The sequence below is a fragment of the Ceratotherium simum genome, chromosome 19 (genome assembly GCF_057802395.1).
Source record: "Ceratotherium simum simum isolate JZ-2026a chromosome 19, ASM5780239v1, whole genome shotgun sequence".
NCBI lineage: Eukaryota > Metazoa > Chordata > Mammalia > Perissodactyla > Rhinocerotidae > Ceratotherium > Ceratotherium simum.
The window spans coordinates 23,015,814-23,034,092 of NC_141918.1; the positions used below are offsets into that span (position 1 = coordinate 23,015,814).

An 18,279-nucleotide genomic window follows, 5' to 3' on the forward strand; every position below is an offset into this window, starting at 1 on the left:
TTACTCATCTATTAAAATGAATCAGCACTTCTAAACACATTCCAAAGATCACTGATCTTTCAACACGAGAAATGCGGCATATTATATTTCCAATCTCAGAAAATGACAATAAACATTATAGAAACTAAAGGTTTTGAGAAGTCTTGCAATGAAGAAATATGTTTAACTGTGTTTAACTCAGTGCTTCCTATTTTATTTATTTTTTTTTTTTGGTGAGGAAGACCAGCCCTGAGCTAACATCCATTGCCAATCTTCCTCTTTTTGCTGAGGAAGATTGGCCCTGGGCCAATCCGTGCCCGTCTTCCTCTACTTTATATGGGACACCACCACAACATGGCTTGACAAGCGGTGTGTCAGTGTGCGCCCCGGATCCGAGCCTGTGAACCCTGGGCTGCCGCAGCGGAGAGTGCACACTTAACCACTACGCCACGGGGCCGGCCCCTAAACTGATTTTTCTATGAAGTCTTTTAATCTTTCTCAGTATTCAAAAACCACACTTTGGAAAATAACAGATCAATAAACATTCTCTTGAGTCTCATATAGTAAAACATTGTTTAATTACAACATTGGTATTAGGAAATGCACTTAATAACTGCTTTATAAGCTGTGATTTCATATTATAAGGGTTACCTGGATTGTGCAGACATCATTGCCCAGCAAATATACACATTAATATCCATTTTATAACTGTTTCATGAGTTCTCAGTTTAAATGTGTAAGATAGCCAACCAATAGTTTAAAAATATATATAAACAAAATAAATCCTATAATATAACGTTGTATGTCAATTATACCTCAATAAAAAAATTTTTTTAAAAATCCTGTACATGGTAAGAAATTGAACATTCTACCATTTGATACTCTTTCTCTTCCTCAGTCATCTCAGGTTCACTCTGCTCCTCTTGAGGAACTGGAGATGGACTTCTGGTGACTTTTCCACTGCTTGCAGCCTCAACATTTTCAGTGTCTTCATCTTCCTCATCACTATCCTAAAAAAATAAGAGTATGGGTAGTCAAAATTCCTGCTTGGGGCCGGCCTGGTGGCGCAAGCAGTTAAGTGCGCGTGCTCCGCTGCGGCGGCCCAGGGTCTGCCGGTTCGGATCCCAGGCGCGCACCGACGCACTGCTTGTCAAGCCATGCTGTGGCGGCGTCCCATATAAAGTGGAGGAAGATGGGCACAGATATTAGCCCAGGGCCAGTCTTCCTCAGCAAAACGAGGAGAATTGGCAGATGTTAGCTCAGGGCCAATCTTCCTCACCAAAAAATAAATAAATAAATAAAAAATAAATTTCCTGCTTATAATGTAAAATCATTATCTTACACATTCTATTTTAAAATTTCAAATTAAAAAGTCTATGAAACAGATATATAAAAATGAAATTTCTCTAAATTTCATTTGATAATTTAAAGCATTACCTGAGACAAAAAGTAGGATTACAAAGTGGCTTCTGAGAATCAATTATTTTAATTATCCTTCAATTTTTTTTTTCTTAGTCAATTTTGACCTTATTTTATAAATAACCAGAAACACTTCATGCCCAAAGACTGATATAATTACTATCTATTATATATGATGGCCATGAAATGAGTGGCTTGTAGAACTTTGGATAAATGGACCACAGTCATAATATTCAGTGTAACTTTTACAGCTATACATTTAAGCTAGTTACCTAAAATCACGTGACTTAAAATCAAAAGTCTATAGTCAGTTTCCAGATCTCAGCTGGCCCTGAAACTTAGTGAAAATTGCTTCTTTTTAACTAGAAAATGGACAGATAAGAAATGAGGTCTACTTCAGATGGAGGAAATGCTAGCAGTCTGTCTCCATCTCTGTACGGTTTTAGGTTTTCAGCATCCAGACAGGATACCTTATATAGGGGACTCTTCTTTAGGCAAAGAAGTGTTCCACAGTCACTCCTAACAATCCTACTAAGTAAGAGAAAAGGTGATCACCTAAATCCTACTATGGAAAGACCATTTGAACCAGGGGAAGAATATGTGTAACACAATGGGAGGAGATAGAGAATAATCTCCAAACAATTTTTCTGACACTTAAAAAAACATCAAATCTGGAAATTCACTATTTCATGTAATGATTTAAAAAAATGTGGGGGGAAAAAAAGGAAAATTTTAATAGTGGTAGTCTGTTGTTTCTTATCTTCATAACACCCAGAACAAAAACACATCTTTGACATGGTTCTTTTGTTAAAAATTAATTTATGGCATTTATGGAATTTAAGCAAAACCAATGTCTGCTTAAATCTATTACCTGGCTGTTGTTCAGACTTATTTCTGAAGCAGAAAATGGCCTTGGGAGGAAGACCCATTTCCTGAGTCACATACTGGCCAGTGCTGTGGCTGTCATACCAGCTAGGAGCACACTGTTGCTAAATAAAAAAATCCCTAAACCACTCATGCCATCTAAGTGATGAAGATTTAAAGATTTAAAACTTTATGTACTTTCAGTGCTCATGTCAAAAACCATGAAAGTTATTACATCCTCTGGTATAAGTATATATTTCAATGTTCAAAAAGGGCAGATTTATTTCTCTATTGCCATTTTAATTTAGTTTTGATTTATAATCCATTACTAGGCAGTCAGCTGTACCACAACAAAAGAATACAGATTTGTTTTAAGACTTACCTAGCATTATACTGAATAATTTCTCTCTGGAATGAAATGTTTTATAAACTCACTGCCCCCTTTCTCCCTATTCTGCCCTCAATAACACATACATAAAAACATAATCCCCAATATATTTACTGAAAGTAATCTCAGGAACATTAATACTTTTCTATGGGCTAAAATACCTATTTCTTTCAATAAACTTTTCATATAGATATCACATGGAGTTTTATGTCAGGGGATTCTACTTACAAATTTACTTCTCTGAGGTAAACGAGGGCCATCTCCTCCGTCAGCATCTTCTGTGGCCTTCTTTTCTTTTTTGGACAACTGGGAACGTTGTTGCTCCATTCTTTCTTTCTCCAACTTCTTCTGCTTTTCACGTTCCATTTTTTCAAGACCTTCTCGAATCCAAGCTGGAAGAGTTCTGCGTTTTACTGCATCTGTTTCACATGGGAAAAAATTTATAAGTCAATTAAGTAACAATCATAAACTCATGAGCTCCTTATTCTTGAATTTCTATAAACTTTGTGAGTAAATTTAAAAAAAGAATTCTGGTGCCATGTGAGTGCTTCTAACAAATACTATGCATTCTCCAGCAAGACACTGGTAATAAAAACAACCCATTAAACATATGCTTGACTGTCTTAACGCTTACAATGTGCCAGGGCACTATGAAAGCACATTAAACCATCATCTCACTTCATCCTAAAAAAGCCCTAAAATATCACTACTATTACTCAATCTCTTTTACAAGTGAGGAAACTGAGACTCAAGAGCTTAACTGATGTGCTCAAGGTTACAAAGCCACTAAGTAGTGATATGGGTTAATTCAGAGCCAAACTCTTACACTATGCTGCTTCCTAAAATATGAAAACAGAACAGAGTCAAACAAAAGCACAAGTCCATTTTCACACCGAGAATTCACTTGAACAAGTATTATTCTGTAAGTTAAAAAAAAAGTTAGAATCCTCCTAAGATATCTACTTTGTGGTAAAAACGAAAGACTCTGGTCCATTAAGTGCTAGATTTGGATTTTCAGATATAAAGTAGCAGAAATATGTAACTTGTCATCAGAAATGAATTATTTCTAATATGTTATTTAAAAATTGAAATTTTCTGCCAAAATACTGATGGAAAGTGAAATAATCAAAGGAAAACTAATCTGGCAGCAGTGTATGGGATGAACTCAGAGGAGAAAGAGACTAGAGACAGAGAACAACTAGGCGGTTTTAAAAGGGGAAACTGCTCATTTCTTGGCATAATGTATCAAACTGTCAACACTGAAGAAAATATCAAGATGCTCTGGCTATGATAAATTTACATTTCATCACAAAATCTGGAGTTTAAGGTAAAAATTTATTTTAAAGAAAATTATTCAAAACTTTTTATATTTCAGACAAGTATCTTTTTTGTAATTAAAGTTTATGACTATAAAATGATACAGTTTTAAAGCATCACTTCCTAACATATCAAAGTTATTAGAACAACTTAAGAAAACAAGAAAGTGGGGGCCGGCCCCGTGGCTTAGCAGTTAAGTGCGCACGTTCTGCTACTGGCCGCCAGGGTTCAGATCCCAGGTGCGCACCGACGCACCACTTGTCCAGCCATGCGGAGGCGGCGTCCCACATACAGCAACTAGAAGGATGTGCAGTCATGACATATAACTATCTACTGGGGCTTTGGGGAGAAAAAGGGAAAAAAAAGGACAACTGGCAATAGATGTTAGCTGTGCCAGTCTTCCTCAGCAAAAATAGTAGGATTGGCATGGATGTTAGCTCAGGGCTGATCTTCCTCAAAAAAAAAAAAAAAAAGAGCAGCAAAGTTTGAGGTTTGGAGATCTTTCAAAAAAAAAAGAAAAGAAAACAAGGCATCCTTTTTACACGACCAAGAAATCTTGCCAATTGTGGTTTACTAAACTTAAATAGCTACCAATTTGTGGAGGCTCCTGCTTCACAGGAAGTGCAATAGGTGAACGCTGCCGATCCCTGAATGACGACGGCCTCTCTCTTCGATTCTGGGGAGGTGCCGGAGGTCCTGGAGGTCCTGGTTGCCAATAAGGAGGATGAAATCCACCTTGCGGTGGACCAAAAGCAGCCCCATGCTGAAAGAGTATTGCAGTTTATTTTTCTTCATGTTCATACAATAAACTCTCTGGGACACACGTGTGTTATGAACTGGGACAGTAGAAATCCATGTGTGCAGCAAATCCAAGAATTCCATGGTTCTAACATCCACCGTTAGATATTTCTGTAGCCCCAAGCACCTAGGCTTACTTTTCTCAAGAAAGATAACGATTTTCTGCCTATGCAAATGCAGAGCCTTCTAAAATCCAGCTGATACACTCTTTTCAAGAAGTATAGAAAAGGATATATATATGAACTTTTTCATTCTGAATCCATTTATAAACTAATCTTTCCACTACCAAGACATCAAATAAATGCCAATTTTTCTGTAACTAGAAAAAACAGGAAAAAAATTTTTTTTATCAATTCTAACTTCCTACTTCTTGTGACCTTAAGTAGTTTATACAATCTTGCAAGAAATATGTCTTTTCAGCAAAGATCAAAGTTACTGAATTATTACATTAAATATTTTTTGCAATTTTGCCATTTTCAGAGGCTCTTCCAAGCCAGTTGCCAACAGAGCTCTGTCTTGTTAGCATGGGGATCTATGCAAATGCACTGTAAGTAAAAGCTCCCTAGGGCCGGCCCCGTGGCTTAGCGGTTAAGTGCGTGCGCTCCGCTGCTGGCGGCCCGGGTTCGGATCCCGGGCGCGCACCGACGCACCGCTTCCCCGGCCATGCTGAGGCCGCGTCCCACATACAGCAACTAGAAGGCTGTGCAACGATGACATACAACTATCTACTGGGGCTTTGGGGGGGGAAAAAAAAAAAAAAAAAGCTCCCTGACACTACATTTCTTCAAAACCAAACAAAAACTGTCATATCTGTATATCATATCTGTATACCAAGTATGAGAATATAAGTATCTGAATATGTATGAACAAGAGGATTACTGACTCAAGGTGAATACTGTTTACATTTATGTCTATGATCCACACAATTAGTGAAATAACGTACAGGTTTTTTCAAAATTTTAAATTACGATAGTCCAGTTTATAAGGTAACAATTGCAATCACTTATTGCAAAATGACCCCCACCACTCTAATTGAAGGGTAGACCCTAGCAGAGTGCTTAGAGAAAATAAAGCCCCACATGATGACACTGTTCCCCATAGAGTTCTATGTCCCTAGGAATGAATTAGATGCTACAAAGGAAATTATGTACAATTCCATTAACATGTCATGTCACAATGGGAAAAAAAAATGACAACACTAGAGAAAGTATAACTCTACATAGCAGAAGGAATTGCATTTAGGAAGATGACCTATGTTCTTTACGTATTTTATTCATGTCTTAATCATAATCTATTATTGATAAATAATGTATTCAACTACTGTACATTTTCTAAACTTTATTTAACATTTAAATATGTCACTCTGAAATTAGAAAACAAAACATCAAATAGCTATTGCACTTACACGTTTCATTTTATCCAAATTTTTCCCTAACGATACTTTATACCATTTTCCTAAGCAAATCAAAAACCAGAAAATAAAAATCTAATAATCTTAATACTCAAAAATTGATAACTTTTCTGAGACATAATATGTACAAGACTGAAAAGTGAAACACATATCTTAGGTACTCTTGATGAGACACTTCCAAAGAATGGATTACGTGCACATCTACAATATTAAAGCAACAAAATATCTTTCACCTGATAGTCAAACTGGTTCACTGGCCCCACTGCAAAATTATCGGGTGGTCCACCAAAGTTGTGATTGTTCTGGTTAAATATATGCCTGTTGTCAGGGGCAAATTCCCCACTGTCCTGACTGTTGCTGTCTTCGGAAGGAGGAACAATGTCCATTGGGCCTGGTGTTGGTGGCATCCATGGCTGATCTGGAGGGGGGTGTGGGGGTTGCTGATGCATTCCCCATTCTATTTAGGATTTAGGCATAAAAACATTCAACAGGGGGTTATAACAAAATCAACACAAATTTTTTAAGATCTCAAGAAAGCTAGATTTTTCAGTAAAGAAATAGATTTAAAAATTTATGACTTCTTGGTCAAATTCCTTTTGTATATCTTAAAAATAAGTAATGAACTAATCTAATAAATAATTCAAATGAGCTAACTCCACTCTAATTCATACGCTAAAGAAAGGGAAACCAAATGCCCAAAATTACTTTTAATGAATGTAACAAAATCCAGAGCAATTTTTTTGTTGAATTTTCTACGTTCGTTCAGTAACAACACCATAAAAATAATACCTTGACCATTTTATATAATTTCTTTCTTTCATGAACACATTTATCCTCACAACATCCCTGTGAGGTAGGGAGAAATCAGGTATTATTTTTGCCAATTTCAGGAGAGGGAACTGAGGCACACAGAGGTAAATCACTTGCCGGGGTCACAAAGAAAAGCCAGCAGAATAAAGTTGGGGGAGTGGGGAATGCCAAGGTGAGTCATCCGTAAACTTGAACTTGGGAACCAAAACACTTTCAAACTCGGGGAAATTTGGCATAGCTTCAAGAAAACTAGAAAAGAACTACCTCACAGTATCAAAGATTAGAATATTCGTTATCCTTTTAAAAGTGAAGTTAGGATTACTGCCTGAGTTTCCCATTCTTACACTGAGAAACAATAAGTATTAATAAGGAAAGGGAGATATGACTTCACCACCAGCATACTCAAATGTAAGATTCCTCTATAAATAATTTGAAGTGACTCTTAAAAATAACAAGTCATAGAAAACTGAACTAGCATCAAGGAATCTAAATTATACTGTGAAGTAAAAAAGCAAACAAACAAACAAAAAAGTGAAACACAAAAACTTATGGAAGATCTTCACTATCTGAAAAAAAGGGAAGAAAAAGATGGGGAGATGGTGGGGGCAGAGTATATTCGACAGAATAATTTGTCACATAGTGACACAATTTTCCTTTAATTAGAGACTAGACATGTTTTGCTCTGCCAGTGCTGCTTCTGAAAAGGCCAGAGGTTGCAAGAGAGAGACATAGAATGCTCTCTTCCCTAGATGCCAAGTGAAGTTTCCAGTGTTCCCAGCCCCTGTCAGCCTAGGAATGAAGAACCAAGAAAAAAATCAAACTGAGTGCCATAATGCTAGCAGACTGAGTACAGAATAATTTTAACCACAAAATTTCAAGGTCAAATCTAATTGAAACTGCCTATTCTTTAAGAAGCATTAATTTCAAGAAGTCATAAAACTAAACAAATTAAACAATTTAATTTTAATCCTCATTTTATTCTAAAAATAGTCCTAAAATTTAAAAACCATAAACAACAAACCTGGTTGCCACATTCTGTTGAAGTTTGAATCTCCTTGAAAATTCCCATGATTGTTTGGACCAGATTCCATTGTAGATATATCCTGTCCATTTGGCATCATTCCTGGCGGTTGTTCTACCATGCTTTGCTGTCCTGAAGCTTCTCTTTGGGCAATCCAAGCTTGAGCCAATGCAGCCCAGTCAATCTGACCTAACATAACGTTAACATAGCAGAATTTAGCATTCAGAACATAGGAGCTAAAAGAACAGTGCCTCTATGTAAAACAAGCATCTCAGTTAAATATTACAGAATGTTATGGCTGAAAGGACGCTTAGAAAATAACCCATATTCAGGCTATAAAATAATATAAACTACTTAAGACTTTCAGAAAAGGACTCCACAAAAACACTCTTAACCAATCTCTATTATTAAACTCATAAGAAATGTATCCCCTGCACCTTAGTTTATTGAGTTTTTAAAGTTTTATTCCTCTTTTCTTTTAACCACCATAAAAACAAATGATCAAAATCACTCATTTCTTCCTCAAACAGGTCATACCCAGGCCCACAGTGGATCCCACAGACTTTGGATGAATATAGCTATCTATCGCTGTTCCTCCTCACAGACACTCTTCCTTAGCTAAGGCTCTCTTCTCTACTCAAAATATATCTCCTTAACAACTTCTTAGCCATTCTTTACTCAAAATTCATTGTCTCCACTGTCTTAAAAGTCTTCCTTTCCTTCTCAAATATCTATACTTAACATTTTAAGATCTAATATTATTAATAAAGGAAACAAAGTAAAATAGGTACAGTTTTTCACATCTCAGTTTAGTCAACATTAAATAGGTATCCTCATACATTTTGGTGGAAACATAAATTGGCATAACCTACACGAAATTAAACTTGGCAATGTATGTCTAAAGCTTTTCAAATGTGCAACTGTGATCTAACAAATCTAGTTCTTAAATTTATTCCCATGAAAATAATTGGAGAAGTGAATAATGATATGTATACAAATTATATTTCAAAAAGTAAAACGCTACACAATCATCCAAAAGTGGATTTATTAAATTACAGTACAGCCCTACAACGGAATGCTATGTAAGATCAGATGAACCCAATGAAGGCAGGGCAGTGGAAGGGGTCCTATCAATGAAGCAATGAAAGCTGGCTATAAGTCAATAACTGTTAAAACTAAGTAATAAATGGGGGCTCCCTAAACTCTTCTGTGTCTGTATATGCTTGAAATATTCCATAATAAAGAGAAAAAAATTTTTCAATGATATAGCATACCATCAGTTGACTATGATCTACATAGATTTGTAAGATTCAAAATTAACAGAAGTATGTTTTACTTAAGCAACACATTTAAGACTTTCCTCTTTCTTTAGAAAAACAAGAACTAAATCAGTTGTAAACATGTAAAATCTTCATAAAGCTTTCTACCCTTTGAGGAAGTCTTCCAAAGAGAAATTCATTCCCTAATATGTACGCTGTGGCAAGATTATTTATGAGAAAAGATTAAATTCTGACCATAAAATGATCCAATAAGGGCCAGCCCCATGGCTTAGCGGTTAAGTGCGCGTGCTCCGCTACTGGCAGCCCGGGTTTGGATCCTGGGCGCACACCAAGGCACCACTTCTCCGGCCATGCTGAGGCCACGTCCCACACACAGCAACTAGAAGGATGTGCAACTATGACATACAACTATCTACTGGGGCTTTGGGGGAAAAAAAAAAGGAGGAGGATTGGCAATAGATATTAGCTCAGAGCTGGTCTTCCTCAGCAAAAAGAGGAGGATTGGCATGGATGTTAGCTCAGGGCTGATCTTCCTCACAAAAAAAAAGATCCAATAAACCAAGCCCAATTCCATCTCCCTAATCCCATCCCTTCTCTCCCCTTCATCTCTATGTATCTCCCCTCCCCAACCCTCCAGATTCAATTTGTCTCCTTACTTGGATCCTGCTGATGCTGGAATGACTGCATCCACTGTTGTTGGTTCAAGGGCCACTGCTGCCAAGGCTGTCCTCCTTGATCCCACATCTTGACTTTAAAAATATATTTGATTTTCTATCTTCAACAAAATAAACATAGTTTAAAAATAAGAATGAGAGTTGTTTAGTTTTAGAAGCTCACACAACAGAAATTATTATGTGATGATACATTTCTGTGATCAGAGCTCTAAAATTCTGGTCAACAGGTTGCCAGAGGCAACTGGAATTTTTAGGTTGGCAAGCAAGTGTAGAAAATTTCATGCTAATGCTGGTGTCAGAGTTTGGCAGCAAGCATAGCTCTAATCAATTTAGCTCACAAAGGGGGAAAAAATTCTAATTTTTCCCAATATAAATCTCTGGAAACATAATTATTTTGAAGATTATAAGAAAAAAAGTGATTTAATCTCCCTGAATCAATGATGAGGGTAACCAAACAGCTCTAGCCAATGACGAAAAACTCCTCCTTATAAATAATTACAGCTAATGAATGCACACGGTACAACAGATTTAGAAAGTTGCCACATTGCCAAACCTAAGAAAACAATTGATTCAGGCAGTCTTATAAGAAAATTGATGGGAAATCACAAATTCGAAGACTGCTGAAATATCACCTCTACAGATTATTAAGTGCCCTCAAGAGAAGCAATATTATATTCCCAGAATCACCATGAATATTTTTCACCAAAAATGTTTAACTGAGGGGCCAGCCCCGTGGCTTAGTGGTTAAGTGCGCGCGCTACACTGCTGACGGCCCGGGGTTCGGATCCCGGGCACGCACCGACACACCGCTCGTCAGGCCATGCTGTGGCAGCGTCCCATATAAAGTAGAGGAAGATGGGCACAGATGTTAGCCCAGGGCCAGTCTTCCTCAGCAAAAAGAGGAGGATCGGCATGGATGTTAGCTCAGGGCTGATCTTCCTCACAAAAAAAAAAAAAAAAAAAGTTTAACTGAATCCAGCTGAGCTTTTGGATCTCACTTCCAGTGCAAAGGAATTATAGGGGACAAAGGAAAGAGGTAAACAGTACCAAAAGAAACATTCAGACAAATCCAGAAGGTGAGACAGTCCACAAGACCAGGTTTCTTAACATGTAAATAGCACAGAAAAGGAGGAGGGAGAGAACACTTGTTAATAACTCTTTAATGTAGGTGATGAGTATGGGAGGTTCACCAAACTGGTTTACTTTTCAGTAAACTAGTTTGAAAACTTTCATAATAAAAAGTTAAAAATTCCTACAAGTCTAATATCTTTGTACTTAATCCAACACTGATACACAACCCTGTTCATGAACCAACGATACACATGGTAAGCAGGGTATGTTTCCTCATTTTTGTACCCCAGGACTTAGCATACAGCAGACATTAAATAAATGTTTACTAAATGACTCCTTCTAGATGGACACTTTCTTCTAAAACAAAACAAAAGCAAGCCTTAGTATCACAGGTCACAAAAAACAGGAAAGCAAATAACAAGGAAGTAAGAGACACCAACTCAAATAGGACAATTGGCTATTATAATTCAGGCTCTTAGAGTTTGCAATTCCAGTCTTTGCAGCATTCTCAGAATGTTATATAGTTCTATCAATGGCAGATCCTGACCTCTCAATTGAAGAGCACTGCAAACAAGGGAAGATGCCATGAGTCAAGTGCACTTGAGTTCTAGTTGCACTTTATAACGGCATTATAACCACACTTGAGGTCAACAACTGGATTGGGTACCAGTTCTAAACTATACTTCTTTTTCTAATCTCTTCAGATTTTCTTTCTTCTCTCCCTTTTTTCTCTCTCTTTTCCAACTATACCTTTAAAGCCCTTTAAAAGCTAAATGACTATTTAGAGCCCTCGTAAAGTAACTTCACTTACAACTTTAAGTAAAAGATGAAGAAACACCTAGAAGCATCAACTGAATTGTGACTGACCTCAGAGGTTCACCTTCTGTTTAAAATTCAGGTTGATTCAGACTGCAGCTTGGAAGCATAGCAGCAAGATTACTTACGCCCTGAAAAAAAGAGTATATGCTTGCTCTTAGATTATGGAGTTATTAGAACTAATAAAAATAAATTAGAGAGATGCAACGTGAAAGTGTGATCATCTCAAAATTAATTTGGAACTACTTCTTCCATTAACTTTATACTGAGAAAGTATTTATCAGTATAAAGTTAAGGGAACCAGGTACATCAGAAAAGAGAAGGCAAAGCTTTTCAACATTTTTTTCTTTTAAAATATCATTTTTATTTACTTGAACAATTCATTAACAACAGAAAACAATGTCAAAACATTTAGGGATTGTCATATACACTGGGAAAAAAAAAGAACAAATATCTGGAAAGAAGATCTCATCTACCTGGTATTAACTTAAATGGTACAAATAAGATATAAAATGCATTACTTCAGATTTTTCTATTGAATTCTGAGTTTAAAAATTAACATGAGCAAGGTGAGAACAGTTTGTCCCTCAAACGTTTTCATTTTCTTCCCATTAGATCAACAGCTGTTAAAGTTGATAGAAAGACAAACATATTCATCTTTTTATCTTCCATAAGATACAGGACAGCTTCTTGCACACAGCAGTCACTAAACACCAAATGAATAAACAAATGGTCTGTAGCTCCTTCTTCCTCTCTGTTTACTTTTAAAGGTTAATGATAAGGAAGCTGTTGACCTATATTTACGAGAACCAAAAAGCTGGCATAAGCACAGCCTGCTGTTTTCCAAAGCTCTAATGGCATATCAGAGCTCAATGCATAGGTTTTTCTGCTGTAGCTTGTAAACTCATACAATGTAGGCATTATAACTAGCTCTATACAGTGCCTACTGGAGTTGCAAATAGATGTGCACTTAGTAAAACCACTTTAATGATGAAAATAGTATGTATTGACTCCCTACCATCATTTCTAATACATAGATTTACTTTTCTAGAAATCACTCTAAACAAAGTTTCTTTCACTTACTCATGTTTACTGACTGTCATGGAGAACTTTTCCAGTTCTCTTTTTCAGTTTTCTGATCATCACTTGTCACTTAGACTTCAGAGCACAGGCTCTGGTTCATGATGCCTCCCTATACCACTCACCAGCTGTGTGAATGTGGGCAAATCTATTTTCTAGTCCTTTGTTTTTTCATCTGTAAAATGGAGAATATACTAAGTGTCTACCTCATAAGGTTATTCTGAAGATTAAATGAGAAACATATGAAAACTCAGTACAGGAAGCTTCAATAACTAGTGGTTAAGATCAGCACCAAGGCTTTGGAAACAGGGTCTTTGCAGATGTACTCAAGTTTAAAGACGTATTCAAGTTAAACTGAGGTCATACTAGATTATGGTGGGTCCTAATCCAATACAACCGGTGTCCTTATAAGAAGGGACACAGACACACACAGGGAGAATGCTACGTGACCACAGAAGCAGAGACTGGAGTGATGTGTCTACAGCCAAGAAGAGTCAAGGACTGCTGGGAACCACCAGAAGCTAGGGAAAGGCAAGGAAGGATCCTCCCCTAGAGGGCGGGGAGAGAGAGACAGCGAGAGAGAGAACACGAACAAAGCTGAGAGTGGGAGCACAGGGGAGCGTGGCTCTGGCAAAACCTTTATTTCAGACTTTTAGCCTGGAGAACTGTGGAAGAATAAATTTCTGTTGTTTTGGGTCACTCAGTTTGTGGTAATTTGTTACAGGATCCCTAAGAAACTAATACAACCAGAAATGACCATCCTTTATCTTATCCATTTCTTAGATGAGTCTACATTAGAACAGTCCTTGTTTTGAGGGTCTTAAAATTACTTGCTTAAACGACAATCATTAATATTTGCAAAAGTCATCTCATAGACTGTGTGACAAAGAGATGAATGACGATAAAAATCTAGTGTTTGTTTTAAAACCCTGAAGCATCAACTGCAAAATCAAAGAGATATAGAAATACACTATCCTTTGATGCATATGGTGAAATGTTTCTCACATGAAACACAAAGTTTAGAAACCACAAAATGCAACAATCCTCTTCTTCCCTGCCATTTCAGTCCTACACACCAGGTGACCAACCTAGAAGTCAAAAACAATTCACTTCTTCAATTCAGGTTAGGTGGAAATGGCACTAGTAAAGGTTAGTCTTGTAATCATTTGAAATGTGGTAAAAAATTTTTGCTACTTCATATGACATGCATTTTAGTATATACTGAAATACTTTGCAGCTTGTAGCTCAAGAGAGGTATTCAAAAAATATTGGAGAATTGGATAATTCAAATATTCCAAAAGATATTGGAGAATATTTGTTTATAGATACCAGAAAAAGTGATAACTGAAAAATAAATGTAGAGAGAGAGTCTAAAGGAAACGACACCCCAGTAACAAGCACACCTATCTTGGTTCTAATACCATTCTCCAAAAAAAAAGGATCTTTAGTGAAATAGCTGATTCTTAGGACTGGGGCAAGAAATATACAAAATGAGCCTGGAGCACCTTGAAGTACCAGGAAGCAAGAAAGTACTCAAAAAAAGGATAGGGGCATGTCAAAGGGGCACAGTAGACAACTGAAAGAGCTCCCAATGTCCAAAGCTGGAACAATTTGAGCAACAACATAAAGTAGCCCACTCAGCCCTCCTTATCCGTGGGTTCCACATCCGCAAATTCAACCAATGGTGGATTATGGACATACTATGTTTACCATCCTCGGTTGGATGAATCTGGGGGACAGGGAGGGCGGACTAAAAGACTCAAGCATGTGTGGATTTTGGTATCTGCTCAGGTCCTGGAAACAATCCCCCTCAGATACTGAGGGACGACTGTATTTAATTATCACACAAATTATGACATAAATATCTATGAGCCCATACTGATACAAATGATTAAATAAATGGGAAGGAAGAGACAAATCTCCCATGCAGAATTCCAAATAAATTAGGTAGATATTCCACCCTAAAAGAGGGAGAGCATAACTCTGCATTCCTTAAGTGTGGACTGTGCAAAGGGACTTCCTTCCAATGAGTACAGTATGGAAAGGAGGGGGTGGATAGGGGACAGTAACTTTACAGTGGAGAAACTTCACAAACACTACCTCAAGCAGGTGACTGCAGTCAATATCAACGTGATAAGTCACATTTGTAGCATGTACCCTTGATAGGATGTGATGAAAAAGGCACTTTACCTCTGTGATCTTCCTCCCCCAAACCCCTAACACCAGTCTCATCATGAGATAAACATCAGACAAATCCCAATAGCAGGACATCCTACGATACACCTGACCAGTACTCAAAACCGTCAAGGCCACCGTATTAGTTTGCTAGGGTTGCCATAACAAAGTACCACAGACTGGGTAGCTTAAACAACAGAAATTTATTTCCTCATAGTTCTGGAAGCTAGAAGTCCAAGATCAAAAGGTCAGCAAGGTGGGTTTCATTCTGAGGCCTCTCTCCTTGGCTTGTAGATGGCTGTCTCCTCCCTGCCTTTATATGGTCTTCCCTCTGTGTCCTGATCTTCCCTTCTTTTAAGGACACCAGTCAAATGGATGACGGCCTAACCTAATGACCTCTTTTTACTTCTTTAAAGACCGTACCTCCAAATACAGTCACATTCTTAGGTTAGGACGTCAACATATGAATTTTGGAGGGACACAATTCAGCCTGTCACAGTCATCAAAAACAAGGAAAACCTGAGAATTTATCACCAACCAAGAGAAGACTAAGGACACATGACAACTAAATGTCATATGGTATCCTAAATGGGATCCTGGGACAGGAAAAGGATATGAGGTTAAAACTTAGAAAATGTGAATAAACTATGGACTTCAGTTAATAATGATGTATCAATATTGATCCCTTAATTGTAACAAATGTACAACTAGTTACGTACAACTATGTTACATATACAACTAATGTTACCTTAATAATAGGAGAAACTGTGTGCGTGTGGTGTGCATGTGTTGGGGGACGGGGCGGGGGGGGGGGGTGTTTATATGAGAACTCTGTACTATCTGCTCAATTTTTGTGTAAATCAAACACTGTTCTAAAAAATAAAGTCTACCAATAAAAAATTTTTTAAAATACAGTCTCAAAAACATTTAAAAGAACTGACGTACTGTTACTTTCCCTATAGCACCATGACACTTTACAAAACAGTCCCACAGGTGAATCTTTACTGTTCTGGTTTTTGTTGCTTTTGCCTTGTTGCACTCAAATCAGAAACTCCAAGTTTATTTTGCTCTTCTCTGAATTAACCACCGACAGTCAAAACTTGTCGAGGGCCCAAGACATTCAGACGACAGTAATATCCACCACAAGATAATACACCTGAAATACTGGATACTACCGGTTTCCTTCGCGAAACTTAACACATAATTTTCATCACTGGATAAAAACACAAGAAAAATACAAACTAAGGAACCTAATTGTAGTTAACAGGACGCATTAGCCCTTGGCTGCGCCTGCGTAGTCGGAGCTACACGGCGCCTAAGGCCTAGGTCCCGGTCCCTCGCCGCCTCCGGCCCCCTGCACCCCCTCCCCATAAGGGAGATCCCACTGCGCACGCGCACTGCTTAACGGCCAGTCAAGAGCCCAACAATTAGTCCCTTCTCATCCGAGAGGAAACTCTTAGTTGGAGGAAGGGGTCATGAGCACTCCCTTTACTAAGAACATTTTCTTTTCACCGAGAGCACCGCTCTGATTCACCAAGCCAGGCGGACGCCGCCGCTTTAAGGGGATGAGATTCCAGCGGTCGCGCCAAGCGGCGTACGCAGCCTACGTGTTTAAGTTATGCTACCTTCGCTACGGAAACCAAGAAGGCGGTAACGGCCCGGCAAGTCCCCGCGCGTAATTGTTCTCCACCACTTACCCACTCTGGTTCCGGAACCCTGTTGTCGCCACCGTTCCTCTAATATCTCTCCAACCCTTTCGATGCTTCTACTTCTCCACGAACAAGACAAGATGGCGCCCGATTAGTCTCACCCGGAAGTGAATAGTAATAACATCCGCTTGTCATCTGAAGCCATACTGTCCCCTATCCTGAACTTTGAGCACGTGACTGTACCCGGTTAACGTGTTTCGCGGCCATTTTTGTTATGGGCAAACCCCCCTCGACTTTGTATTGAACACCATGCAAGTGTCTGAATATTCCTCTTACTGCCGCCAGCGCTATGCCCGACCCATTTTCATCTCTACAGCAGGCAGAAAGTCGAGAGCTTAAGTGTTCTGAACCGAGCGACCTCAAATTTTTTATTTTAGCAACGCGATCCTCCTTCAAGGGGAAGTATGTACTCCCCTAAAAATGCTTTCGCTTCGGAAAAGGGGGTGGGGGTGAGTTCGCGGCGCTACGTTCAGACTACGGAGGGGCGCATGGGTCACACGGAACCAACTCTGGCGGGTTGCTCGGCGCGCCCAGAGCGGCACCTCAGGCCCGCCAGAGTCTGAGGGGACCTTCGGGAGCCCTCCAGGCTGCGGTCTCACGGAGCGCCGTGCAGGGCTCCGCCTCGGGGAGACCGCACGTTAGGGAGGTGGCCAGGCTACATAGTAGCGAGAGCGGAGACCTTAGCTGACCCCGCAGCTGTCGCCCTCTTTTGTTAACCTCGAAACATCGCGCCCCCTTCCGGGGACACTTGCTCAGCTGTACCTCACCCGCTAGTCCCGATATTTGGTTCTTTCCCCGTGATCTTGAGGGAAAAGTGGCGGGGAAGTCCACTTTCCGTCCGCTACTCCTCTTCTCAACTACAAGATGGCCTCCCGAAGAGACTTAGGCAGTGCAATTCTCGGAATAGAATACTTTGATTCCACGGTGTTTTAATATGAACGGCGTTCAAGTATCAAAAGTATCGATTTCCAGGCTAGGAGCTACAAATTACAAGGAAAACAACAATGTTCCAAAGATACAGTATTTATTTCTCAACTAAATCTTGGTAAGTGCCTTTCTAGAGAGTAACATGAAACTATTGTGACTGAGGAAAGAGTGCACCAAGTATCTAAATTGTTTCTTGGGTATTGTGCAACAGAAATAGCAAACTGCAGTAGAAATAAAATAGTAAGAGTATAGCTAAATGGATAAAGAAGATAAATACAGATAGATGTGAGAATATTGATGCCGTTTGCATGAAATTCAATATTCCTTAAAAAAACACTTTTCCTGGATCAACATTAGAAGAAAGTCCTCAGTAGCTAAAGATCAGCAGGTCCTCAACCCCAAGTGGCCCTCGAAATAAAACTTCATCTTGAGAGAAATGTTCACTAATTACACCGGGCAACACCCTGATGTGATTGCGTGAGTTTACTACTGGAGAAAAGGAAAGTTCCGTTTTTTTGACCCTTTCCCTAATTTCTACTT

General features: G+C 38.6%; 1 protein-coding gene across 5 annotated transcripts in view; it reads right to left on the reverse strand.

Moving 5' to 3' along the window:
* Positions 1 to 16,938, reverse strand: part of PNISR (PNN interacting serine and arginine rich protein) — a 25,883-nt gene extending 8,945 nt beyond the window's left edge. For 3 of the 5 annotated variants that reach the window (XR_015555240.1, XM_087443913.1, XM_087443911.1), the window contains exons 1-8: positions 16,801 to 16,938; positions 11,900 to 11,979; positions 9,944 to 10,062; positions 8,008 to 8,196; positions 6,410 to 6,633; positions 4,559 to 4,730; positions 2,879 to 3,069; positions 852 to 989 (exon numbers count right to left, since the gene is read on the reverse strand). Coding sequence is in view for 4 of the 5 variants with exons in the window: in XM_087443913.1 (XP_087300039.1) it covers positions 852 to 989; positions 2,879 to 3,069; positions 4,559 to 4,730; positions 6,410 to 6,633; positions 8,008 to 8,196; positions 9,944 to 10,031 (1,002 nt within the window). In the remaining variant the exon portion in view is untranslated. The remainder of the gene's footprint in view (positions 1 to 851; positions 990 to 2,878; positions 3,070 to 4,558; positions 4,731 to 6,409; positions 6,634 to 8,007; positions 8,197 to 9,943; positions 10,063 to 11,899; positions 11,980 to 16,800) is intronic. The other 2 variants (XM_014781127.2, XM_087443912.1) reach the window with 2 other exon arrangements.
* Positions 16,939 to 18,279: the final 1,341 nt, after the last annotated feature.